This window comes from Macaca mulatta, chromosome 18, assembly GCF_049350105.2.
Source record: "Macaca mulatta isolate MMU2019108-1 chromosome 18, T2T-MMU8v2.0, whole genome shotgun sequence".
Taxonomy (NCBI): Eukaryota; Metazoa; Chordata; class Mammalia; order Primates; family Cercopithecidae; genus Macaca; species Macaca mulatta.
The window spans coordinates 82,939,613-82,966,662 of record NC_133423.1 but is presented as its reverse complement, the minus strand read 5'-3'; the positions used below and the strand labels follow the sequence as shown (position 1 = coordinate 82,966,662).

At 48.9% G+C, this 27,050-nt stretch overlaps 1 protein-coding gene across 12 annotated transcripts in view; it reads left to right on the top strand.

Moving 5' to 3' along the window:
• The window catches only part of LOC114673814 (uncharacterized), a 102,680-nt gene that overhangs the window by 33,217 nt on the left and 42,413 nt on the right, over nt 1–27,050 (top strand). The window contains exons 2-3 of one of the 12 annotated variants that reach the window (XR_013408398.1): nt 2,389–2,622; nt 3,089–5,767. The exons of 6 other annotated variants lie outside the window; for them this stretch is intronic. Coding sequence is in view for 3 of the 6 variants with exons in the window: in XM_077975341.1 (XP_077831467.1) it covers nt 2,389–2,621 (233 nt within the window). In the remaining 3 variants the exon portion in view is untranslated. Of the gene's footprint in view, nt 1–2,385; nt 2,623–3,088; nt 5,768–12,276; nt 12,500–27,050 lie in introns of those variants that run through there. 5 more of the 12 variants (XR_003724622.2, XM_077975341.1, XM_077975340.1 and 2 more) reach the window with 5 other exon arrangements.

The following is a 27,050-nucleotide window of genomic DNA, read 5'->3' as shown; positions in this document are numbered from 1 at the left end:
CCACAGTCCATGGCTATCTGGCCAGTAAGAATCCACAGGGCTGCAAGGCATTTTGTACATGTTTCCTGGGTACACACGTGTGTTGCTTTCTCTTGGATGGAGGGGCCATGGGGACGTGGACACATCTGAATGGAGCGGCAGAGGGACAGATGACCATGGGCACAAACTTCCTCTCCCAGGAACAGGTGCGGAAGGTGGGATTTGAGGCCTGACCAGGAGGTCTGCCTGGGCATCTGCATTTCCAGCAGTTCAGGTTTGGGTTCTAGTGCCTCAAATCTATGCAATGATGCCTTGGTCATGAGCTGGGTTACAGCAAAAGATGAAGGTGAATTTTCACAAAACCGAGGAGCACTGCTTGCAGTTGACTAAGATGTCGTTCTTCCCATTGTTGACTAATGAGGTCAGGCATGTCTGTTAGGAAAGTGAATGGCTTTGTAGTCAGAAGGGCCAGCGCAGCAGCTGGGGCTTTAGTGGGTTCACACTTGATGGCCCAGGGCTGGTGAGCCCCGTGGTGTGGGAAAGATTACGCAGGAAGTCAGGGCACCATCTCTCCTTGGGATTCCAATTCCAAGCCTCAGTTCCACACACAGAATAACCATAAACAGGGAAAGTCAGCTCTCTGCATTTGCTGTGTTCGAGGTTGTGTCTGCAGAGAGCTGGATTTGAGAGGGCAGCTGCAGCACATTCAGAACAGGAGTTGAAATTCACCTGCCCTCAGCGTTGCCCGATTTGAAGTGCAGGTCCTAGGTTTCAGTGTCGGTGCCCAAGGTTGCAAGGGGTGAGGGCGGTCAGGAAACTTGTGTGAGGGGCTCTCAGTGTAGACAACTGCTTGTCCAGCTAGGTGAAAAGCAAAAGATCCTTTTAATTCTGGAGTGAACATTAAGATTTTCTTGATTTCTTGTGCAGCTTACATTAAAAACTCGATGTGGTGGGCTGGGCGTGGTGACTCACACCTGTAATCCTAGCACTTTGGGAGGCCAAGGTAGGAGGATCTCTTGAGGCCAGGAGTTTTAGACCAGCCTGAGCAGCATACTAAAACCCTGTCTCTACAAAAATGAACTAATTAGCTGGGTGTGGTGAGGGATACCTGTGGTCCCAGCCACTCTGGATGCTGAGGTGGGAGGATCACTTGGGCCCAGGAGTTCAAGGCTGCACTGAGTTACAACTGCATTGCTGCACTCCAGCCTGGGCAACAGATTGAGACTCTGTATCTAAAAAATAAAAGAAAAATTAACAAAACTCAATCTCATATTATTTCATGCCTACGATATTTAATGGTGCCCCATACATTGATTCTTAACCTTTTGGGGCTCAAGATCCCTGAAACGTCTGAAGAGAGTGATAGCCCTTCTCTCGGAAAAGACTCATATAACCACCGACATTGTGCTCATACTCTGGGGGTCTGCAGGCTGGGAAGCCTGCTCTGAGGGGAGGCTGGTCTCTGCAGGCTGCAGCTCACCCCTCAGTGCTTTGTGCTGTTAATAAGCTGGGCACTCCGGACGCTTGTTTTGGTTGTGGCTGTTGCTGGGCTCAGATGTTTATTTTCCTTCCAAATATAAGAACAAAGGTGATGTTCTTTTCACTGACTTCCATCTGTGTTTTTCTGTCCAAAAAAAGTGGCCAAAGAAGCCTGTGTTCAGGGCTGATTCCAGGACTTTCCCAACTGGGCAGCAGGGCAGAGCAGACTCTGCTTTGCGCAACGGGTGTGTCAGCGCCAACAGCAGCACATCCACGACCCCAGCCCAGGCTCTCCGTACAAAATGTCCTGATCGGCCGGACGCGGTGGCTCAAGCCTGTAATCCCAGCACTTTGGGAGGCCGAGACAGGCAGATCACGAGGTCAGGAGATCAAGACCATCCTGGCTAACACAGTGAAACCCTGTCTCTACTAAAAAATACAAAAAAACTAGCCAGGTGAGGTGGCGGGCGCCTGTAGTCCCAGCTACTCGGGAGGCTGAGGCAGGAGAATGGCGTGAACCCGGTAGGCGGAGCTTGCAGTGAGCCGAGATCGCGCCACTGCACTCCAGCCTGGGCGACAGAGCGAGACTCCGTCTCAAAAAAAAAAAAAAAAAAAAAAAAAAAAAAAAAAAAAAAAGTCCTGATCTTCCAGAAAGGTTTTAATAACATCTTAGCTCTATAAGGAATAGGTAAATACTATGTCATTGTGAATTATTTTTATGTAAACGTTATGGAGAAGGCAGGATCTTCTGGAATCACGGCCTCCAATCCTGCCCCTCTCCTGCCCCGTCCTCAGCTTGCTCTGGATCCTCCTGTGCCTTGTCCTGTGGGTGACAGCCACACGCCACAAGTGGGATTCTGCTCTGTGGGTGGTCTGCACAGTGGTGTCATATTCCACGGAATGTTCATAGCTTGCTTTCTCACCCAGCAGTGTGCAGCTCTTCCCGTCCCCAGACACGGGGACCGGCCCGCTGTTGTAACTGCCTGGAGTTCCCAGCACGTGTGCAGCATGTCACAACGAATATCTCCCTCTTGCTGCCCTCTGTGCTGTTTCCAGTTGGCCCTTGGCATCCACAGTGCTCTCCTGAGCATGCTCACGTGCATCCTGTCTCCGTGGGTGCCTCGCTGGGGGTAATACCAGGAAGTGGAATCGGTGGATTTTAGGGTATGTCTATTTCATTTATTTATTTATTTTGTTATTTCATAACCGTAACTCTGCAGTCCAGCTAAATGTGGAGGGGAATAAGGAAACTGTGGAACCCAAAGAACTGCAGCGAGAGCACAAAGACGATAGGACGCTGTGAGCAATGGGGTGGAGGGGGCGCTCCTGAGCTAGGGAAGGAGTGGGCTGTGGTTAAGAGAAAACACAAGTCCAATCGTCAGCGCTGTCCACAGTCAGCAGTGGTGATCTGCTGCTGGTCTTGCCATTCCTGGGCTCAGGTGCTCTGTGGCTTCCACTGTGTCCATGAACCTTGCCAAAGACCACGTGCTTGCCACCCAGACACTCAGTCCTAGCTTCACTGGTGAAATACTGGGACCCGTTTGTGTTAGGTCCAGCATTTGTCATGGACAAGGCACCAGGACCCGGATGAATCAGGATGAAGTCCTTGTCATCAAATTTCTCCTTGCAGACTTGCCGCCAGTGTCGTTATGGCCTGTGAAGTCGCCACCCGGGCAACAAGCCCTGGAATAATTCTGTGGAAGCGGGAACCCTCATAGCCAAATTCTTTCTCTTCAGGGTTCAGAGCATGAAAGTTTGCTGCTGTCTTTGGAACTTTGTCTGCAAAATCTGGAAGGAGACTAGCCCAAGGGCTCACCACCAATGGCAATGTCAAAGAACACGGTGGGGTTGACCATGGCTGATGGCAGGGGACTCTGGGAGGCAGCAGCATCTGCAAAGCTGTGTATTTTAAAATTTCAATAGATCCCACCTTGCTTCTCTTTCCTCCATGTATGCAGACCCTTTCCCTGTGCTGACCATGAAGCTGGGCTGGACGGTGTCTTTGCAGTGCTCTCCTTCCCCTTTCTATGACATCAACATCATACTAATGATAATGTAATGACTGCTGTTTATGCCTTCCTTCAAATCTTATTCAGAAACTTACCTTTTCAAAGAATAGAAAAATAGAAAAATGGACGGAAATGGCTGGCAAAAAATGCCCTTGAGGAAATATCCCGGATGACAAATAATCAAAGGGAAATAAAACAGTTCCTGATGCCACCTTTTGCCTGTCCATTTAGTAAAGTTTGTTTAAAAGAACCATCCACGTTGGGGAAGGTGCAATGAAACAGGAATTTGTAATCTTACTGCTAGTGGGAGGATAACCTGTTCTATTCTTTGGAAAGTAATTGGGTAAATATGTATCAAAACTTGAACAAATGAGCTTCACCTTTCCTATACCAGTTCCACTTCCGAGAACCGGTTCAGGCAGCCGCGGCACCCCTGGTGTGTATTTGGTCCGCTCAGTCTACAGGTCTCATTCAGAAAAGGCAGGAAGGAGGTTGACGGCAGCTGTGGGGTGGCAGTGGCTCTGCACCCGGCTGGCTTTGCATTGTCGCTCCTCATGCCCGGGTTTGCCATCTTCGCCTCCAGTCTGGAGCTCCAGCCTCTGCCCTCCCTGGTGCCTCCCTTCAGCTCATGGAAATGGTCCTCTTTTGACTCTGCTGGGTGGGGTGGCCCTGACCAGAAACATCCAGTGGCTACTCAGCCTGGCACGGCCATGGTCTGAGAGGCCCCAGCAGAGCACAGTGACTTGGCGCCACGGCCCCCTTCAGCACATCACAGGATGAGGACAGCACATCACAGGATGGGGAGTGGGTCTGAGGGCTGACCCTGCCTTTTTTTTTTTTTTTTTGACGAAGTCTCACTCTGTCACCCAGGCTGGAGGGCAGTGGTGTGATCTTGGCTCACTGCAACCTCTGCCGCCCGGGTTCAGGCGATTCTCCTGCCTCAGCCTCCTGAGTAGCTGGGATTACAGGCATGCGCCGTGACATCAGGGTAATTTTTATATTTTTAGTAGAGACGGGGTTTCATCATGTTGGTCAGGCTGGTCTTGAACTCCTGACCTTGTGATCCACCCACCTCAGCCTTCTAAAGTGCTGGGATTACAAGCATGAGCCACTGAGCTCGGCTGGTTTTTTTTATTTTTTATTTTCAGTTTTACTTTTTGAGACAGGGTCTGGCTCTGTAGCCCAGGCTGGAACTCAGTCACCCAGTGTCAGCTCACTGCAACCTCTGCCTCCTGGGACTCAAGCCATTCTCCCATCTCAGCCTCTTGCGTAGCTGGGACCCCAGGCACTTGCCACAGTGCCTGGCTGATTTTTGTATTTTTTGTAGAGATGGGATTTCACCATGTTGCCAAGGGTGGTCTCGAACTCCTGAGCTCAAACGATCTGCCCGCCTTGGCCTCCCAAAGTGCTGGGATTACAGGCGTGAGCCACCAAGTCAAGCCAACATTTTTTTTTACACACCAGTTTTCAGCAGCTGTGGCAAGTGGCCCCTGCGATAATCCCCACTCCTCAGTATTTTTGCCCTTGTGTGGTCTTCTTCCCTTGAGTGTGAGCTGGACCTACCGACTTGCTTCTAAGGAACAGAAGACAGCAAAAGTAATGGCATGTCACTTTCAGTCCTGGGTTATAAGAAGACAGTGGCTTCCATCTCAGGTGCTTTCTCTTGCTCCCCCACCTGCTTGTGCTGAGGGGAGGTGGGCTGCCTTCTTGTGAGTTACCCTATGTGGGGTTCATGCAGTAAGGAACTGATAGAGTTTGGATGTGTGTTCCCACTCAAATCTGATATTGAAATACAATCCCCAGTGTTGGAGGTGGAGTTCTGGTGAAGGTAATTGGCTTACGCAGGGAGTGGATTTCTCATGAATGGTTTAGCACTATCTCCCTGGGTACTGTCCTGATAAGGAGTGAGTTCTCATGAAATCTGGTCATTTAAAAGTGTGCAGTGCCTCTTCCCTCATCCTCCTGCTCCTGCTTTCACCCTGTGATGTGCCTGCTCCCTGTTTACCTACCACCACGATTGGAAGCCTCCTGAGGTCTCCCCCAAAGCAGATGCTGCTATGCTTCCTGTACAGACTGCAGAGCTAGGAGCCAATAAAACCTCTTCTCTTGGAAGTGACTTCGTTTCAGTTATTTCTTCCTAGAATTGTGAGAATGGACTAATCCAGCAATGGAACCAGCAGCTGGTGAGAAAATATGGCCTGCATACAGCCACGCGAGTGAGCTTGGAAACATTTCTCTGAGTCCAGACTTTTCATGGGACCACATCCCCAGCTCATGGATTGATTGCAGCCTTGGGAGAAACCTTAAGCCACAGGCACCCAATTAAGCTTCTGACCCACAGAAACTAGGAGATAATAAATGTGAGTTGTTTTAAGCCTTTAGGTGGGGTGAGGCAATAAAAGCTCGAAAGGCTACTGCATGCATTAACGATAACTAATGCAATTATTAACTGTGATTATCGATTAGTTATCGATAAAGCGTGCAGCAGCCTTGTGAGCTCTGACTGCACTGGTGAACTGACAGCACATCCTAAACTGGGCCCAGAATCTCCACCAGGTGCCCAGGTGCCAGAGGCGAGCTTTACTCCCTTGAAGAGGACTGCATCAAAGGTGTCATGGAGATGAAGCTTTCTTTGGCATATGAATAGTTCGTGATTATATTTTTTCCTCAAAAGATGTGTTAATGCAAAAGCCTGGGAAGAAGTGTCCAGTCGGTCACTCATTCCGGCAACTAGTCCTTCACGGTATCAACTAGTCCTTCACGGTGTCAAACTAGGTCAGGAGTTTCCACCAACTGGGTTGGTCCAACTCTTGGATCAATAAACCCTGATTTGTTTTTCCAGAGAATGAAAACTCTTTACATCAGAAGGGCTATGGTGGAAAAGAAGGGTTTGACTTATTTTCTGAGGTCCCAAGAGATCAGAAAATTTCAGTTTCAGCTGGGCATGGTGGCTCACACCTGTAATCCCAACACTTTGGGAGGCCGAGGCAGGGGGATTGCTTGAGCTCAGGAGTTCGAGACCAGCCTGGGCAACATGGCAAGACCCTGTCTCTACAAAAGAATTAAAAACAAAAAAATTAGCCGGGTTTGGTGGCATGCGCTTGTAGTCCCAGCTACTCAGGAGGCTAAGGTGGCATGCGCTTGTAGTCCCAGCTACTCAGGAGGCTAAGGTAGGAATATTGTTTGAGTCTGGGAGATCGAGGCTGCAGCGAGCCATATTCATACCACTGCTCTCCAGCCTGAGCGACAGAGTGAGCCTTTGTCTCAAAAAAAAAAAAAAAAAAAAGAAAAGAAAAGAAAAAAAAGAAAAAGAAAAAGTCAGTTTCATAAGATGAAAAACTTCCTGCTAATCAGAGCTGTCAGACTCTGCCTGGACTGGTTCATTGGGTAGTTAGCTTCTTCCTAGTAGACATAGACCTGGATGTCTCAGCAGGAATGTGGTGAGAGGTTTCCAAGTACGTGTTCAAGAATCAGGCCGAGTTTATTCATTTACTAATTCAACAAATACTAATTCTACATGCTTCAGTTACAGAATCCTGTGAGTAAGTGTAGAATTGATGACCAGAGGCTTTGATAAAAAGCGATTTGTGGCCGGGCGCGGTGGCTCAAGCCTGTAATCCCAGCACTTTGGGAGGCCGAGACGGGCGGATCACGAGGTCAGGAGATCGAGACCATCCTGGCTAACATGATGAAACCCCGTCTCTACTAAAAAATACAAAAAAAACTAGCCGGGCGAGGTGGCGGGCGCCTGTAGTCCCAGCTACTCGGGAGGCTGAGGCAGGAGAATGGCGTAAACCCGGGAGGCGGAGCTTGCAGTGAGCTGAGATCCGGCCACTGCACTCCAGCCTGGGAGACAGAGCGAAACTCCGCCTCAAAAAAAAAAAAAAAAAAAAAGCGATTTGTTTTTTCTACCCAACAGAGGATCTGGGGGTCAGTGGTGGCTGGTGGTGTTTCACTGGGTCAGTAGTGCAAGGTTCAGAATCCCTCTGATTCTCTCGCCTGTAGTGTCTGAGATGGCTGCACAGTGGCCACTACAGCTGCAGATATCACACCCGTGCTCGTGATCATAATCCCTGCTGCTGAGAAAAAGGCAACCTCCGCTGTGCCTTCTCCTTTTCCATGAGAGCAAACACTTCCCTCAAAATCAGGGGTGTGCTGGTATGTTGGGTGAGAGGAGGAAGAGGGAAAGTCCTGATTTGTAACAGTTGCCATGTTATGTATAAATTCTCCTGATTTTATACACGTCTGATTTCAAGCTACCGCCATGACATTGCTGACTATGGAGTTGGGGAGAGAAGTCAGCAGCACACCATGATTTAGGATTTCCACCTACTGACGCGGGAGATGCAAATCTTCAAGAACTTAGTAAGAGTAAGATAATCAGGCAATAATGCATTTTGATGAGTTATTATCTTTGTTTTATATTAATATTTATATATAATTATATAAAATTAATATATGTAATTATAATATATAAATATATAATATAGGCTGGGCACGGTGGCTTACACCTGTAATCCCAGCAATTTGGGAGGCCGAGGTGGGCAGATCACCTGAGGTCGGGAGTTTGAGACTAGCCTGACCAGCATGGAGAAACCCCATCTCTACTAAAAATACAAAATTAGCCAGGTGTGGTGGTGCATAACTGTAATCCCAGCTACTCAGGAGACTGAGGCAGGAAAATCACTTAAACCTGGGAGGTGGAGGTTGCGGTGAGCCCAGATCGCGTCATTGCACTCCAGCCCATGGCAACAAGGGTGAAACTCCATCTCAAAATAAATAAATAAAATAAAAATATATATTTATGTCTAAATATATAATTATAATACATAAATGTATATGTAAATATACATTTATTATAAATTTATTAATATATAAAATATGTTTATTTCTGAGACAGTATCTGGCTCTGTCACCCAGGCTGGAGTGCAGTGGCACTATCATAGCTCATTGGAGCCTTGCACAGATGATTCAAGCGATCTTCCCACCTCAGCCTCCTGAGTGGCTAGGATTACACACACACACCACCATGCCTAGCTAATTTTAAAATTCTTTGTAGAGACAGGGTCTTCCTTTTTTGCCTAAGCTGATCTTGAACTCCTGGGCTCAAGTGATCTTCCTGCCTCAGCCTTCCAACGTGTTAGACGTGGGCCACTGTACCTGGTCTAATGCATTTTTAAATTTGGGAGTTTATATTTTTAAGTACTGAATGTGTTGAACAACCAACTTGCAAATTCCCAAACAATGGACGGTCAGCTCTCACGTCCTGGTTCAAACTGCCCCAGCACACCATGGTTAAAAACCTTTCAGCCAACTTCCACTTATGTCTCTCAGGGCAGGACAATGTCACTTGGCCAATCCCCATTAAGAGGGGCTCTGGAAAGGCAAGAAACTATTCTGTTCTCTCTAATGGAACATGACCAGGGAGAAAGCAGCTGGCAGGGCCAGCTGGGCCCTCCAACCAGCAGCGTCCACCATCGACCAACCGCCCTAGAACTACACCGTGCTGGGCATTTGGGGCACTGTTATGAGCAAGAGTTTCCATTTTTCTTCTCATGGGACCTTCATGCTAGTGGCAAGAGACAATTTTTTTTTTTTTGAGACACAGTTTTGTTCTTGTCACTCAGGCTGGAGTGCAATGGTGTAATCTCGGCTCACTGCAATCTCTGCCTCCTGGGTTCAAGCAATTCTCCTGCCTCAGTCTTTCAAGTAGCTGGGATTACAGGTATGCACCACCACGCCTAGCTAATTTTTGTTTTTTTAGTAGAGATGGGGTTTCACCATGTTGGTCAGGCTGGTCTGGAACTCCTGAGCCGCTGCGCCCAGCCAAGAGGGAGATTTTAAATCAATAACTATAATTGTGATGAATGCCAGAAAGAAGAATGTGTGTGATGGGAGGGGACCTAAGTTATTGTCTCATATTTTAACACTTTCATAGGCAATAACTAAAAACTTAAAAGCTTAAAACAACACACACCTTTAAGCCAACTTTGGCAAGCTAGGAGTTGAGCATATTTTAGCGGGTCCTCTGCTTGGGATCTCACGCTAAGCAGCTGGGCTGCATCCTCATCTGAGGCTCCACCAGGGCAGAATCCATTTCCAGGTCCGCTGAGGTTATTGGCAGAATTCATTTCCTCGGACCCGCTTGGCAAGGGCCCAGCTTTTTGCTTCCTTGCCTACGGGGCCCCTCCAAAGGTCCTTTCTCAGCACAGCATCTCCCTCCGGCAGCGCCTGCAGGCGGAACCTTTCTCTCTAGTGTGCGAAGGTGATGCACTGTGACAGTGACATCCCATTGCTTTTGCCAGGCTCTGTGGGTTAGAAGCCAGTCACTGGTTTTGCTCGTACCCAAGGTCAGGAAGACTATGCAAGGGCATAGGTCATTGGGGGGTCAGTCACTTTAGGGTGTGGCTGCCACCTCTGAACTTGGTGAGACTTTAAGGGTTGGTAGAAGCTGGCCAGGTATAGGGGTGAGGGTGTGTCAGGCAGGGGTGAGGGCATGGAGGGGGATGCAGAGGCCTACACCCTGGAATGTCCTTTCACTTCCTGAGGTTTTGTTCTCCTGATCCCTGAGTACATCTCAGAACACGGTGGGGCCCTAGCAGGGGAGAGGTAAGGAAGCATGTTCATCCAGGGACCTTGTTAGGCAAATCAGATTAGGGGCCAGGCTTTCAGTGGTGGGTGCGAGTGTGGGAGTGAGTGAGTGTGCAGGTGTGTGTGGGAAGAGTGATGGGGATGGGGTCAGCCCCAGCCACCATGAAGACCTTAACTGTGCATCCACCCATCCCAGCAGCATCCCTGAGTGAGTGCCTTCGGGGTGCAGGTCCTGTTTTGCACAGGGAAGTGAATCAGAGTGGGACATTTCTTTGCCTTAGAGAGGTCACACTTCTTCTTCTTCTCCTTCTTCTCTCCTTCTCCTTCTTCTTCTTCTTTTTTTTTTTTAATTTGTGACAGAGTCTCACTCTGTTGCCCAGGGTGGAGTGCAGTGGTGTGATCTTGGCTCACTGCAACCTCTGCCTCAGCCTCCTGGGTAGGGTAGCTGGGATGATAGACATGCATTACTATGCCTGGCTAATTGTTGTATTTTAGTTTCACCATATTGGCCAGGCTGGTCCCAGTCTCCTGGTCTCAAGCGATCTGCCCGCCTCAGCCTCCCAAAGTGCTGTGACTACAGGCGTAAGCTACCACACCGGGCGAGAGGTCACACTTCATGCCACGTGGGAGGCAGCCACTCAGACAGCACCCCAGCTGGCGCTGGGAGTGAGGGGTGCTCAGTGTCCTAGGAAGGCAGAGGGCTGTATGAGAGGTTCGGGGAGGAAGGACTGGAGGAGGATTTGAGATTTTCACCTGAGCAGCTGGGTGGATGGAGGGGCTGTTTACAGAGAATCACAAGAATGTGGATGAGCAGGTTAGGGCACTAATAAAGCACTCTGTTTTGGCCCGCGGAAAATTTGAGATGCTTCCCTGTGTCCAGCTGGGGCTTTGGGAAAGGTCAGGGCTGGGCATCTGACTGGGATGGGTGTCTCTGGCAGGCAGCAGAGCATGTGGATGGTTTGTGAAGCCCGGAAGGGCAAGAGATTTCCTGTGGCAGTGCCCACTGCAAATGGAAGGGCATTTGGCCTGAGCCCAGACATGTACAAGTTGGGCAGAGAAGGCGGTGGGTCCCCGGGACCCAGAGAGGAGCAGCTATGGAAGTACAGGGAAACCAAGGGTGTGGGATCACATGATGCAGGAAGCTCAAATAAGATGAGGAAAGAGGTTTTAAAGACGATCAGGGCTGGGGACAGTGGTTCATGCCTATAATTCCAACACTTTGGGAGGCTGAGACGAGAGAATAGCTTGAGGCCAGGAGTTTGAGACCAGCCTGGGCAACATAGGGAGACCCCATTTCTATAAATAAATAAATAAATAAATACCATTGGTACTTGGCATTTCAGGTGGGGAACAGCAAACACATGAAAGCTCTGAGGCAGGAAAGGGAAGTGATTAGTGCTCGCTCCTGGTTCCTTTATCAGACCTTAAAGAGATGCAGAGACATTTCAGGTACTCCTTGGCCGAGCTCCTTTAGGGAAGGCCTAAGTTCGCTTCTACTTCCCATCTATTTATTTTTATTTTTGGAGATAGAGTCTCACTCTGTTGCCCAGCCTGGAGTGCATGCAGTGGCACGATCTCAGCTCACTGCAACCTCCACCTCCCGGGTTCAAATGATTCTCCTGCCTCAGCCTCCCCAGTAGCTGGGACCACAGGTACGCACCACCACGATCGGCTAAGCTTTTGTATTTTTGGTAGAGACGGGGTTTCATCTTGTTGGCCAGGCTGGTTTCGAACTCGTGGCCTCAAGTGATCTGCCTGCCTGGGCCCCACAAAGTGCTGGGATTACAGGCAGGAGCCACTGCACCCGGACGTATTTCACTCCTAATGCCCACCATACGTGCTTCCAAATGTTTGCTGAATGACAAGGTGAACGAGTGAATGCGACTACGTGACTTCGGGCAGCAGGCAATCCTATTCCTTGGACCTCAGTTTCCCTTTCTCTAAAGCAAGCCTGTCTCTCGCTCTCTGCCCTAAAAGCCTGAGTTCTGGGCTTGAGATGAGCGCGTCCTGTAGAGCAGACTCCAAGTGGACGTTGAGCTGGGTCTTCTAGGAGGCCAGCACCCGGCCAGCTCATGGGTACTGTCCTTCCGCGGGACCCCGCACGCCCAGTTCCAGCGCCGCCCCGCCCAACCTCCCTTTGTTCCCCCAGGCCCCGCCCTCTCCGCGCAGCTCGCTCCCCATTGGCCGGGGGGCGGGGCGGCGGGCGGCGGGCGGGGCCGTGTGCGCCTGCGCGGTGTGTGTCCCGGCCGCAGCCCCGCGCCAGCTGCAGCTCCTTGATCCAAGCCGGATCCTGAGCGGGGAACATGGGCTGAAGCTGCGGCGGCGGCCTCGCCCGGGGGCTCCATTGTTGAGGCTGCCGCGGCTCTGTCGGCTGCTCAGCTGCGCTCCAGTCGGCCCAGGCGCCGCGGCGAGGAGCGAGCACTGCGAGGCAGCGGCCTGAGGTGAGACGGCGCGACGGGCGACGGGGTCTCCGGACCGGGCGGGGGTCTCTGCCCCGGGCGTGGCGGCTCCGAGCTGGGCTCCGCAGGGTCCGGGGTCGGGATCCGGGGTCCGTGCGCCTGGGCTTTGTCTCGGCCTCGGGTGGCACCGGGGGCTTCGCGCCTGTTGCGACGCCGCGTGGGCCCGCGCGGGAGTCCCGGTCGCCCTGCGGGTGGGGGCCGGTCCCCACTGCTCCCCGGCTCCCCGCGTCTGCCGCGGAGGGGACTGCATGGACCCGGGCGCTGGCTTCTGCCTGGTCCCCCGCGGCGTGGCTGGTCCCCGTGTGCGGCAGAGGGGGCCCTGCGAGGACCCACTAGTGGGGCGGGGTCCGGGTCACCGCGAGTGGGAGACTCCACCGCCCTCCCCGCCCTCCCTGGCAGCGAGACAGCTTCGCCAGACCCACCGAGGGGACTGCGCGGACCCTCGGATGACGGGGTCCGTGACTCTGGGTGGGGGCTCTTTCCCGTCCCCGCATGACGGCTTCCTGAGTGTTTTGTCACCTATAGGTCCCTGCGTGGACCCGTGCGCGTGGGTCCTGGCCGCCCTGCTGGTGGGGCTGTGCGCCGCCCGGTGGCTCGTCTGGGTCGACCCCGCCTGGGACGCGCGTGTAGTGGGGGTCCGTGCCCTGGGGGCGCGGTTGGTGGGGGCGCACTGCCCCCGCCCCGTGATTTATCCTCTCACTTGCCCGGCGGGAGGAAGCGAGAGGCGCGGGCCCGGAGCTGTCGCGCAGCGGCCGCACCCACCTCTGCCCTGGCCGGCGGGTCCTGGGGGGCGAGGGGGTGTCACCGCGCGTCCCACCGCCGCGCTTCCTGCTCTGGCCCCGGGCTGGGCTCTGATTGGAGGGAGCAGGGCCCTTCTGCCCGGCGCTTCTTGGTTTCTTCCGTTAGTAATGGGGAGGAAAAAATCTGGAAAGCCGGATTGAATTTTGCAGCTCTCAGTCCCAAGAATTTGGCGGGCTGGAAAATGAGTTTCAAGCAGGAGCATCCACACCCACGGAATGAGGCCAAGGCAGTTACAGTTAGAGGTCAGATTTATGAGGGGAGAGCGAGGGTGAGGTCCGTGGGTGGGGAGACTTCGACCTCAGCTTGATGGGAAGACCTGAATCTGCCCCTCAGACGCTGTATTTCTCATCCACCAAAGAAAATGGAATCACTCCTTAGTGAATGCTTTCATCAAACCTTTGAAAAACCTGTAGTGTCCCAGGAAGCAAAATCAAACTGGACAGTTTTCCCCTTTTAAGAGTGATAAACGTCCTGGAGACAAACAGCAGAAGGCTCAAGGAGTCCAAATACTCAACCTGAAGTTCTTTCTGAACAAGAGATGGTGTATAAGTAACAGGCATACAAAACAAAACTGAACTAATCACCGCAGCTGTGGCTCCTAGCCCTGTAGCGTGTCATGCAGGCCCTTTTGCCTTCTCTGCCCTCCGCTGTCCCAGACCCCAACACTAACGCCCACCTCCAGTCATCAGCTCCTGCCGACGCATTGCTATGAACTGTGTTTCGGTGGCTCCCTTCTCTCTAAAGTTTTGCTTGTTCTCCTGAAGTCCTGGTCTTTAAGAGCTTATGATCTGCAGGGACAGATTGGCTTTGGGCAGTACATAGTTAACTGTAGCACAGCTTGAAAAATGCTCTGATAGAGGTGGGCAGGCAGTTTGTACATGCGGGTAAATGCGAGGTCCTTTTTCAATACCATGAATCCAAGTATTCATGCTATTTTAAATCTACAATTCTTTGACTCTCCAGAGGGTTTTTGGATTAATTTTTTTTTTCTATTACTTCCTAGTGTTTGTTGCATAGTTCAGAGTACTTGATTAAAACTTACCAGGTCGGCCGGGCGCAGTGGCTCACGCCTGTAATCCCAGGACTTTGGGAGGTCTAGGCAGGCGGATCACTTGAGGTCAGGAGTTCGAGACCAACCTGGCCAACATGGTGAAACCCAGTCTCTACTAAAAATACAAAAATTAGTTGGGCGTAGTGGTGTGCGCCTGTAATCGCAGCTACTCAGGAGGCTAAGGCAGGAGAATAGTTTGAACCCAGGAGGCGGAGGTTGCAGTGAGTTGAAATGGCTCCACTGCACTCCAGCCTGGGCCATAGAGTGAGACTTCGTCTCAAAACAGAAACAATGTGCTGGGTCTACCTCCGGCTCTAGAATTTTCCTGGAAGGCCTTCTCTTCTGGGCTTCATTTTTCTCACCTTTGAGGATCCTAAACTAGGTAATTTCCAATAATCTTTGCCCTACACCTTTAATTCTTTCAAGCAAATAGCAGAGTACAATTCTCTTCCCGGCAATGGTGTAAATAATGGAGGCCTTTGAAAATGTGGATTCTAAAGTGGAAGTTCTTTTTCTTCTTCCCCTTTTTTTCCCTTTTAAACAAGTTTAGTTACATGAGTATATTACTGTATCTCAGAGTTAAGGACAAGTATCTATGATGAAACCTTAAGAATATCTTGCATATTCTTCACAATTGTGTTTTATGTGCCACATCTTCACTATGTCCAGTTGGTTTGTTTTTTCTCATTAATGGAGATGAGCTCAGAACTTTTCAGGAGCATTTTGTTGATCTTTTAAGTGTCATGTGAAATATGTTCCAATTTAACATTTTATTTTGTGGAGTAAAATGGGAGTAAATGGAAATTTGAGAGTGCCTTGAGTAGATGTACTTGGCTTTGTGTAATGGTTTGAAGAATAGTTTAAAATTACCACTTGTGGCCGGGTGTGGTGGCTCACACCTGTAATCCCAACACGTTGGGAGGGCGAGGCAGGCAGATCACGAGGTTAGAAGATGGAGACCATCCTGGTTAACATGGTGAAACCCTGTCTCCACTAAAAATACAAAAAATTAGCCGGGTGTGGTGACACACGCCTGTAGTCCCAGCTACTCAGGAGGCTGAGGCAGGAGAATCACTTGAACCCGGGAGGTAGAGGTTGCAGTGAGCCGAGACTGCACCACTGCATGCCAGCCTGGGTGACAGAGTGAGACTCCATCTCAAAAAAAAAAGAAAAAAAATACCACTTGTAAAAAATTGCGTCACATGTTGAATGACCTATATAGGAGCTACAATTCTAAGGAATATGGTAATGAATTCTTTAAAATAGTAAGGCCAGGTGCTGTGGTTTACACCTGTAATGCCAGCACTTTGGGAGGCTGAGGTGCGAGGATCACTTGAGCCCAAGATTAGAGGCTGCAGTGAGCTATAATCATGCCACTGCACGCCAGTCTGTGTGATGGAGTGAAACCCTTTCTCTAAAAAATAAAAAGGTAAATAAATAATTTAAAAATAAAATGCTAAGCTCCTTTCCAATTTATCTGTTTGGTAAGGTGGGAATTTGATGTGCTTGAGTTTCTTAAAGCCACGTGTCTCTGTAGAAAGGAGACACAATTTTCTCTGCTATTCCTAGTTATTTGGATGATTATAGGGATTAAAAATAGCCATTTGGTCAAGTTGTGAGCTACTGAATTACAATTTTTGCTTCACTCAGTAGGATTTTGCCTTTATTTTGATTTGCATTCTTATCTTAATTTAGGAAAGTATCTTTGTTATATACCCCACGCACTTTGTTCTTTTGGGGAATCTGATCTTAGGAGAGGGCTTCAAAATGTGACCAGATTTTCTTTATGGTTTTCTAGATTTTATTAATATTTTAATAAAACAACTAGTTAATGCTGCTTCTGTGTTGAAGTATTTTTCATTTAGAGTAGGCTTGGTTTTTATGTGGATTAAATGAAAGGAAGTCTCTCACGGAAGGGGACACATGGGTATGGAGAAGACAGAGGGCATATATATATATATATTTTTTTTATTTTTATTTTTTATTTATTTTTTTGAGACGGAGTCTCCCTGTGTCGCCCAGGCTGGAGTACAGTGGCCGGATCTCAGCTCACCGCAAGCACCACCTCTCGGGTTTACGCCATTCTCCTGCCTCAGCCTCCCGAGTAGCTGGGACTACAGGTGCCCGCCACCTCGCCCGGCTAGTTTTTTGTATTTTTTGGTAGAGACGGGGTTTCACCGTGTTAGCCAGGATGGTCTCGATCTCCTGACCTCGTGATCCGCCCGTCTCGGCCTCCCAAAGTGCTGGGATTACAGGCTTGAGCCACCGCGCCCGGCCTATTTTTTTTTTTTTTAGATGGAGTCTTGCTTTGTCGTCCAGGCTGGAGTGCAGTGGCAGGATCTCGGCTCACTGCAAGCTCCGCCTCCTGGGTTCACACCATTCTCCTGCCTCAGCCTCCCAAGCAACTGGGACTACGGGCGCCTGCCACCACGCCCGCCTAATTTTTTGTATTTTTAGTAGAAACAGGGTTTCACTGTGCTAGCCAGGATGGTCTCCATCTCCTGACTTCATGATCCGCCCGCCTCGGCCTTCCAGAGTGCTGGTATTACAGGTGTGAGCCACTGTGCCTGGACGACAGAGGATGTATTTTTGAGCTCTACATTTCAGAGTTCTTTTCTCTAGCCCTGGCCAGGGTCCCAAACAGGAAACTTAATTCACTCTATCACTGAAGTATACTCTTGCTTTGATGCCATTGGTATGTTGTCCTAGAGATTTGCTGTGGCTGCTAGGAGTGTTTCATAGTTAAGAACTGATGCGACTTCTCTTTTGTCAGCTTATGAGTCTGTAAACCATCTTGTTTCCTTTAGCGTTATCTCCCTGGAACTGGAAGGTCAGAGATGAAGTTTTCTTAGATTATAAGTCTTAGTCTTTGCTATCTACCTTCCTCTGTCTCCCATGTCACCTTTTTTCCCCTGTTTTTCATTTTAATGTTTTTATTGGATAGGTGTCTATTATTGCAGGCTGCCTCAAAACATTTTTGGATATTGACAGGATATAAGTATGAATAATATGTAAAAGATAACTTACTCTAGTTCTTTTGAGCAGAGGATTTTGTTTCGATATGTGGCCCTATTAAAGCTTTTGTTAAGTTCAAGTACTTTCTGAACTTCAGTTCCCTTACCTGTAAAATGGAGTTAGTTATTAGTAATATCTTTTCTGCCTAACTCAGGAGATTGTTTTGAGGATCAAAGGAAATTATGAATTTAATGAAATTTTGTAAATTTTAAATGAAATATTGTATTACCTAAGAATTTTTTTTTTTAAACACCCTATTAAGAATGGAATGAATCTGGGTTTTCCTTTGAAATCCCAAATGTTTAATGTACAGAGAAGTTTTAATGTGTCTGTTGGGGAGCTTCATTAGGATTGTTTTCTATCTTTAATTGGCCAGTATTGTTTTATATTTTAGCATTTTTAGGGAACATCAAAATTTGTGTTTCAGTTATCATTAATATTTTACAAAGTTATTGAATGTGCATGATTTTGTCTTTAACAATCTCTTCAATTATTTACAGTCCCATGTAAAAAATGCAGTAATGAACGTCCATGTAAATAACATTCCCATGCTTTGATGAAGCATAATTTCTTGACATTGCAGTTTCTAAGTGCCCTGTCTTGAGGTTGGGAAAGCTAAAGGGCAGTCAGAAGACAAGGTCAGCAAAGTGTTACCTTTGACATTTGAAATCCAGCAGCAGGTATCACAGTGAACCCCATTCCAGCATCCAGGAAGTTTCTCTGCCCTGCCTCTCCTCCAGCCACCTCCGAATCTGTGTCTGCGGTGTTGGTCCTGCTTTCCTCTCTCTCCTCTGCCTTTTCTTTCTCTTCAACAACTTCTACCGAGTGCGTCTGATGTCCCAGACAGTGGCAGTGGGAGTATAAAGGCTAATAAACCCGGCTCTGGTCCTCAAAGAATTTATGTTTTCTGTGCAGATATTAAGTTATACTGTCATATATAGTGTTGATAAACATTGATACAGATTTCCTGTGAAGTGCAGAAGCACCATCCTAGAAGCAGAGATGCAGAGGCAGCACTGGTGACTCACATATGGAGAGCTGGAGTTCTTGGTCTAGTGGGATAAACCGACGTGGACCTCATTTCAGTGCAGCGGAGTGAGTGCTGGGACGGGCTCCCTGGGGGCATCTGGGGCTGGGTTTGTCTGGTGTTTAGTCTCCTGCGTGGTACTTAGAGTTTATCAGTAAGATGAGCGTTGGGAGGTTTCTAAGTGAAAGGAAAGGCAATCACTTACCTGAAACCTAAAATCTGTAGGTATTCTGGGCCATTTATAATTCACTGAATCTGTTTTGTCAGAACAAGTCTATCATCTATTGTTTTGGATGGAGTGTGGCCAGCCCTGCCTTGCGATATAAGGAAACCAGGAAACGCTTGTCGGGTGTCAACACCATGCCAGACACTCTTCTAGGGGTTTCCACGTAAATCACTGTATTCATTTCTGTTGCTGCTTTACCACATTTCCACAAATTTCGTGGCTTAAAACAATTGAAATTGTATCATCTCACAGTTCTGTGGGGCAGAAGTCTGACGTGGGTGTCACTGGGCAAAAATCACCACGTGGGCTGGGCTGCATTCCTCACTGGAGAATTGTTTCCAAGTGCTTTTGGCCAAATAGAGTTCCTTGTGGTTGCAGGACTGAGGTGTCTGTTCCCTTGCTGGCCATCTGATGGGGGCTACCCTCAGCTCCTGAGGCCTCTATCTGGTCTTTGCACGTGGTCCCATCAGCTCAGGACTAGCTAGGCCAGGGACCTGGTTAGGCTCTCCAGTTCCCCTGTGTACATTTCTCTTTTTCCACTCGGAGAAAGTTCTATGCCCTTTTTAAAATATTTTTTCGAGATGGAGTCTCGCACTGTTGCCCAGGCTGGAGTGCAGTGGCATGATCTCAGCTCACTGCAACCTCCACCCTCCCAGATTTGAGTGATTCTCCTGCTTCAGCCTCCCGAGTAGCGGGGACTACAGGTGCCCGCCACGACGCCCGACTAATTTTTGTATTTTTAGTAGAGATGGGGTTTCACCATTTTAGCCAGGATGATCTCCATCTCTTGATCTCGTGATCCGCCAGCCTTGGTCTCCCAAAGTGTGGAGATTACAGGCGTGAGCCACCGCGCCTGGCCAGTTCTATGCTCTTCGAGGCTCCTGGGATTAGATTGGACCTCCCTGGATAGCCCAGGATACTCCTCCTAAGGCCTGTGGCAAAGCCCTTTAGCTGTGTGACATAGTCACAGGTCTCGGGGGTTGGAATCTCCCACCACAGTTACCAATCCACTTACTACAGCAGCCTGGGAGGTGCTTTTTATTGCCTCTGGTTAACAGATACCAATTTTTTTTTTTTTTTTTTACAAATTGGCAGGAACATGAAGATCCCTCTTTTTTTTTTGTTTTTGAGACGGAGTCTCATTCTGTTGCCTGGGCTGGAGTGCAGTGACGCGATCTCGGCTTGCCAGAAGTTCCACCTCCCGGGTTCAAGCAGTTCTCCTGCCTCAGCCTCCTGAGTAACTGGGACTACAGGCACGTGCCACCAAGCCTGGCTAATTTTTGTATTTTTAGTAGAGACAGGGTTTCACTATGTTGGCCAGGCTGGTCACAAACTCCTGACCTCGTGATCCGCCCACCTTGGCCTCCCAAAGTGCTGGGATTACAGGCGTGAGCCACTGCACCCAGTCATGAAGATCCTTCTTAAATGAAAAAACCGTTCCTCTGACTTGATGTGAGGCTGTTGGTGAGACTGATAACAGTGGAGACAGGTCCATCAGAAACGGAGCTAAACTTTGTGTTCTGGAGTATTTTGATGGCCTGCCCTGATTATGTAAGTTTTGCTAAGAAGTCATTAGAGTAATTCCTCTACTGGAAGAAACACCCATATGGGGAATTTGGGACCTTGCCTTTTCAAGTTTTACACGAAGGACTCTTCATGGGTGAAAAGTACATGATTCCAGGTCCATTTCTAGAATGGAAACAGCTGCATCCACCCAACAGCGATTCACATTCCTGAGTTTGAGAGAATCCGATTGTTTCAAGGCTGAGGCCAAAAGCCCAATAAACAGTGTTTGTACCTTTGTTCATAGTTAGGAATTAGGTGCATCCCGTGGTCAAGAAAACAACTGATGGTGGTCACCAAGTAGTTTAAAACCAACCAGGACCTCATTTTATCATGTGGGTGTTTCTGATTTTTTTTTTTTTTTTTTTGAGACGGAGCCTCGCTCTGTCGCCCAGGCTGGAGTGCAGTGGCCGGATCTCAGCTCACTGCAAGCTCCGCCTCCCAGGTTTACGCCATTCTCCTGCCTCAGCCTCCCGAGTAGCTGGGACTACAGGCGCCCGCCACCTCGCCCGGCTAGTGTTTTGTATTTTTAGTAGAGATGGGGTTTCACCGTGTTAACCAGGATGCTCTCGATCTCCTGACCTCATGATCCGCCCACCTTGGCTTCCCAAAGTGCTGGGATTACAGGTAAATACTCATTTTTAGCAAAGGTGTACAGGCATACAGCTCCAAGAGTCAGAAATTAACAAGGCTTAGAACAAAGCCCAGCAATCCCCTACTTTACCCTTCTCCACCCTGATCCATGCTCCTTGGAGGTTACTGTGTTTATGTTTTAGCTCGTTCTTCTAGATTGTGTGAAAGACAGGGAGATGTCCTACTGTGGAAGACAAGGATTCAGGTTGCTTACCCTCCCCGCTCCTCCTGTTGCCCACGTTTTTCTCCCCCATCCTCTCAGTATAATTATTGTGGTAGTGTGGCCAGGCATGGTGGCTCGTGACTTATCGCAGATTTTTGGAGGCTGAGGCAGGCAGATCACTTGAGGCCAGGAGTTGAAGGCCAGCCTGGCCAACACAGTGAAACCCCGTCTCTACTAAAAAATACAAAAATTAGTCAGTTGTAGTGTCGCATACCTGTAGTCCCAGCTACTCAGGAGGGTAAGGCACAAGAATTGCTTGAACCTACGAGGTGGAGGTTGCAGTGAGCTGAGATCGTACCACTATACTCCAACCTGGGCAACAGAGGTAGACTGTCTCAAAAAAAAATTATTGTGATAGTGGGATACATACAATATTGTGTCTATTTAGTATTCTTCCTGATTTTTGGCCCAGAGCTTCTAAAACCCTTGTAATTTCCTGAGTGATAGGAACATCATTGGTTATAATATTTGGTATTAGGTTTCAATACCTGACACAAGAGCTTCTAAGACTTTTGGAATCTCTGGGGTGATAGGAGTGTCTTTTGTATGATAATGAGATGACAGGTGGCTTCGGGCCCCTGGACAGGTTCAGGATTAGGGCTGGTTGCCAGAAAGATGAGTCATGAGTAAAGAGTTGGACATATCAGCCTCACCCCTACCTCTGGGAGGGGAGACGAGACAGGCTGGAGATTGAGCTAGTCACGGGTGGCCAATGACTTAATCATGTCTATGTTATGAAAGCTCCATAAAACCCTCTAAATATTGGGTTTGGAGAGCTTCTGGTTTGGTGAACTCATTTGGTGCTGGGGAGGTGGCACTTCCAGGGACGGCAGGGGAGCCCTGACCTCTCTGCCCCATGGTGTGCCCTGTGCATCTCTTGCATTTGGCTGTTCCCGTGTTCTCTTTTTTTTTTTTTGAGACGGAGTCTCGCTCTGTCGCCCAGGCTGGAGTACAGTGGCCAGATCTCCGCTCACTGCAAGCTCCGCCTCCCGGGTTTACGCCATTCTCCTGCCTCAGCCTCCCGAGTAGCTGGGACTACAGGCGCCCGCCACCTCGCCCGGCTAGTTTTTATTGTTTAGTAGAGACGGGGTTTCACCGTGTTAGCCAGGATGGTCTCGATCTCCTGACCTCGTGATCCGCCCGTCTCGGCCTCCCAAAGTGCTGGGATTACAGGCTTGAGCCACCGCGCCCGGCCCCGTGTTCTCTTCTTTGTAATAAACCAGTAAGAGTGGGTAAGTGCCAAGCACTTTGCGTCTGTCACCTCTCTTACTTTTTCAGCAACACTGTGTGGCAGATAATGTCCTCATTTTCCCGGTGACAAAATGAGACTGATGCATTGAGTAACTTGCTCAAGGTCACGTAATAAGTGGAATTCAAGCTCTGACTTCGAAGCCTGTGCTTTTAACCAGCATGCTGCATACGCGGCCTCTTTATTTGTTAGGAGTTTTGGTGTCTCTAGGGCCTGACACCAAGTTGACCGTTGTGGCCTGGAGCTGTTATAACGGAGCTTTTAGCGGCCCTGCTGAGAACAGAGCCAGCACGTCCGGATTGGCAGGGCAGGGGCTGTTCCTGCTGGGAGCTGCCCGCCACTCCCTGTGGCCCTTGGCTGATCTTGCTCATCCACTCCCTCCCTCATTCAGTAGTTCCTGAGTGCCGCCTCTGGGCGGAGGAGGAGGAGGCAGCCTTCCAGCCCAGGTGGGGCCTGCAGGTACACACAGGGAGAGGCAGCTGTGCACTGAGCTGGCTGTAGGCTGGGACTGTGGCTCCAGAGGTGGCGATAGAATGCTCTGGGACTGCAGAGGGAACACGTGCTTCTGAAAGGGAGGAAGGGGCAGGCACCGCAGAGGAGGTGTACTTGAGTTGGACTTTGAGGGAGGAGTTGGATTTCCACAGTGGAACCGAGCGGCTGAGGCTTTCTCAGCAGCTGAAGATTACAGCCAGCCACCCTCAAATGTTCAGCTTTTCCTGAATTCCCTGTTTTAGGACAATGCAGTAAGTTTTCAACGGAGAAAAAGCAGTCACCTCCATGTCATTCATGTTCTGCAAATCCTGTGTGTAGTTTTCGATGCTTAGCAGATGGGGGCAGCCTGGGTCATAAGAGCCTGTGTGTCCACCTGTTGGGACATCAGTCAGGTGTGGCACAGGGCGGTGATCACTGCCCGCCCCTGAGGAACTCAGTGGTACTTTTATGTGGAGAGGACAAAGAAAGCTGTTGTACAGGGGGCAGGAGACGTTTCACCTGCAAAGCAAGGCACAAAATACATAGTCTGTGCCCTGCATGAGAAACCTAGCAGAACTGTGTGCTGATTCCCACCCGCCTCCCCTCTTGAGAGCGAACCGTCCATTGTACCATGGCGGAGGGCATTTCTGAAGCCTCTGCAATTGATCTGTTACTTGCCCATTGAGCCTTAGGGGCAGCAACCAGGTGGTGTGGCTGAAACACAGGCCTTGGCCAGACCTGGTTGGGCATGTTGGTTCTGCCACTGATTGTGAATTACAGAACCTTGGAGAAGTCATTGTCTTTGTCTGTGCCTCTCATGTAAGATGGGGAACACTGTGGCCATTGCAGAAGAGCAGACAGGTGGAGCGAGTATGAACTGTTTTGTACGTGTGTGGCATACGGTGAATGAAATGGCACTGATTGACATTATTGATAGTAATAACAGGTTTCATTCAGGAATAAAACTGGTAAAGTAGGCCTGGCGCAGTGACTCATGCCTGTAATCCCAGCACTTCGGGAGGCCGAGGTGGGTGGATCACGAGGTCAGTAGTTTGAGACCAGCCTGGCCAACATGGGGAAACCCCATCTTTACTAAAAATACAAAAATTAGCTGGGTGTGGTGGTGCACGCCTGTAGTCCCAGCTACTCGGGAGGCCGAAGCAGGAGAATCGCTTGAACCTGGGAGGCGGAGGTTGCAGTGAGCTGAGATGGCGTCACTGCACTCCAGCCTAGGTGACAGAGTGAAACTCCATCTCAAAAAAAACCTGGTAAAGTATTTTACTCAGCCTAGGTACGTGTGGTAGAGCTAAATGAAAGAGCTTAGAAAAAGATGACTTGAGAACTAGCCCAGCAGAGGAATCAGGTGGGATGTGTTGTTACTGAGTAAGTGAAATTTGTACCTGCTTTCTCCCAGGCCACGCTGAGTTGTGTACAACAGAGAGCTCAGGTGTTGGGGGCAGTTTACATTTAGCCAAAGGCACCGGTTGAAGAATGCATTGCTATTATGTGAGGAACACTGGGCTTTGAAAAAGCAGAACTGGATCCACGTTCTTGCCTGGTAACTCTTAACTGTCATCTAGTTTGTAAAGGGGAATACAGTTCACTGAAAAATTCTTGTGACAGTGGGGAAAGGATTGGGGTGTCTGCATTGCTTTGTGTAATACAGGTCATATGAAAGAGCATTTAGGCTGGAGGGAGACTTTTCGTCTCTATAACTTTACTTTCACAGAACAATTCCATGATGATTTGAAGATTTTTGAGTCAAAACTACATTGTTCTGCTATGTGTTTTGGGGCAAATTTATACCTACAATTGCTTAAATATTTCAGATGATACAAGAATATATATGTGGGGTAAAAAGCTGAAATTTGCATTCCCTCTTCTCTAGAAGTAACCATTGTGAATAGTTAAGTCTGTGTTTCAGCTATTTTGTATATAAATACACAGTGAATATATGAGTGTATATATACATATATGTTACACAAACACGTTTTTAGAGATGGAATATTGCTGTGTTGCCCACACTGGTCTCAAACTCCTGGGCTCAAGTGGTCCTCTCGCCTCGGCCTCCCAAAGTTTTGGAATTACAGGCGTGAGCCACCGCGCCTGGCCTGCATGAGTATATTTACTAATTGCTAAGTTACTCTGTTCAGTATGTGTCTGTTGAACTCCTCCATGTGCCAAGCATTGTTCTGAACACCTTATATGCACTAATTCACTTAATTTTTAGAGCAGCTCTATTATTGTGACCCTTTTACAGTGAGGAAACGGAACCACAGAGAGGCTGGGGACGTCGTCTAACATCACACAGCCAGTGCTGTTGGAATTGAGGTTTGAACCCAGACAGCTCGCTTCAGATCTCTTAGCTGTTATCATAGACGGCACACCCAAACCTTAGGGCCGCCTCCCAAGCCTTGCCTCCAATACGGGCTGGCCTGAGCTCTGCGAGAGCCATGTATGTGAGGTTTCTTTCCTCTTTAAGAACACAAGTCTTGGAATTGTCCCAGACCCTGGTAGGACCTCTTGAGGACCAAAAGCAGGGATTCTTCAAGCCTGCCCCAAGGGCCAGATCTCTGATTTAGCTACTTGGAAGGTAGACGTGGAAGAGAGTAATTTTGCCAGAACAAAAAGTCAGGATGGCTGGGCTGACTGGGCCAGACACGGTGGCTCACGCCTGTAATCCCAGCACTTTGGGAGGCCGAGGCAGGTGGATCACCTGAGGTCGGGAGTTCGAGAGCAGCCTGGCCAACAAGTTGAAACTCCCTCTCTACTAAAAATATAAAAATTAGCTGGGCGTGGTGGCGGGCGCCTGTAATCCCAGGTACTTGGGAGGCTGAGGCAGGAGAGTTGCTTGAACCCTGAAGGCGGAGGTGGCAGTGAGCTAAGATTGCGCCTCTGCACTCCAGCCTAGGTGACAGAGCGAGACTCCGTCTCAAAAAAAAAAAAGGAAGGGGAATGGCTGGACTGACTCATCCTAGGGAAAAGGCCCTACAGCAGCCGTAGGACCTCGGCCACTTGGGTGGAAAAGAAGGAAGGAAGAGCTTCACCCATGGTGGTGACCTGGACTGCAGAAACCACACTAAACAGTCCACATTCTGGAGCCTGGCCACCCCATTTGCTTCTCTTCTCCTTCGGTAGAGGGTGTGGGGAACTTTCTACCCTGGAGGCTGAGCAGCACAGCTTCTAACCAGGGTAGACATTTGTCTGTCCCTGGGAATACAAACTTCTCATAACCAGCCCAAATACTCCTGAACGGCTTTTTGTAGGGTAGGGCGGGGCGGGGCAGAGGGTCATTTTGACTCATAGGTACCTTTTCCACTTTCACTGCTGATAACTGTGTTACAGATTAAAGTTTTGTTTTTGATACTGAAGGGGGCTTAAGAGAGTGAGCTATTATGGCACATCTAAGTCTGCTAAAATAGAACCGTGGGGTAGTGCAGGAAAATCTCTTCTAAATTATGGATCATATATGGTGAACGTTAGAAGCCATGTGTACCTAAGTTGAAAAATCAAAACATGTCTTGTCTTATATTTGGGTGACCTCGGTAAGTCTGGATACCACTGCGCCTTGTGTGAACACAGGATGCTGAGGTGTAGGGATCAACAGGCTTTTTCTGGATGTCTTGCGCTTCTCCCTTGGGGTAAAGTGGGGCGGCAGTAGGAGCGCACAGCTGTTGGGCCCCTAATATTTGTCAACTGTTTGGGATTCCATTTAATGCAATCTTGGAGGTAAAATTATTTTATTGAAGCTGAAGATAGAGGTTTAGAGAAGTTAAGAAAATTGTTCAAGGTCACGTCATTTCTTTTTTTTCTTTCTTTCTTTCTTTTTTTTTTTTTTTTTTTTTGAGACAGAGTTTCGCTCTTGTTGCCCAGGCTGGAGTGCAATGGCGCGATCTCGGCTCACCAAAACCTCTGCTTCCCAGGAGTAATTTTTACCCAGTAAGAAATGTATCCTAGTTATTGTCTTCCTGAGCTCCTCCACCTTTTCCTCTTAAATTTGCAATTTCTGATGTTCCTATAGGGCATGGAATCTGATGGGTTGGTCCATAAATATTGACAAAACAGAAAGAAGAAAAACGAAAGAAACAAGCTTACCACTTCACCTTATGTGTGAACCTAAAACTCAGTCGTACAATATTTCTCTTTACCGGCATAAGATGGAAAGAGAGAATTAAATAAGCCCTTTTAAAATTCTTAGGCACTCCTTATAATGTCTCAGGTGAGTCCCTGAGGATGAGCTGGAGTTGTTTGCAATACCTACCTCGTACTTTGCA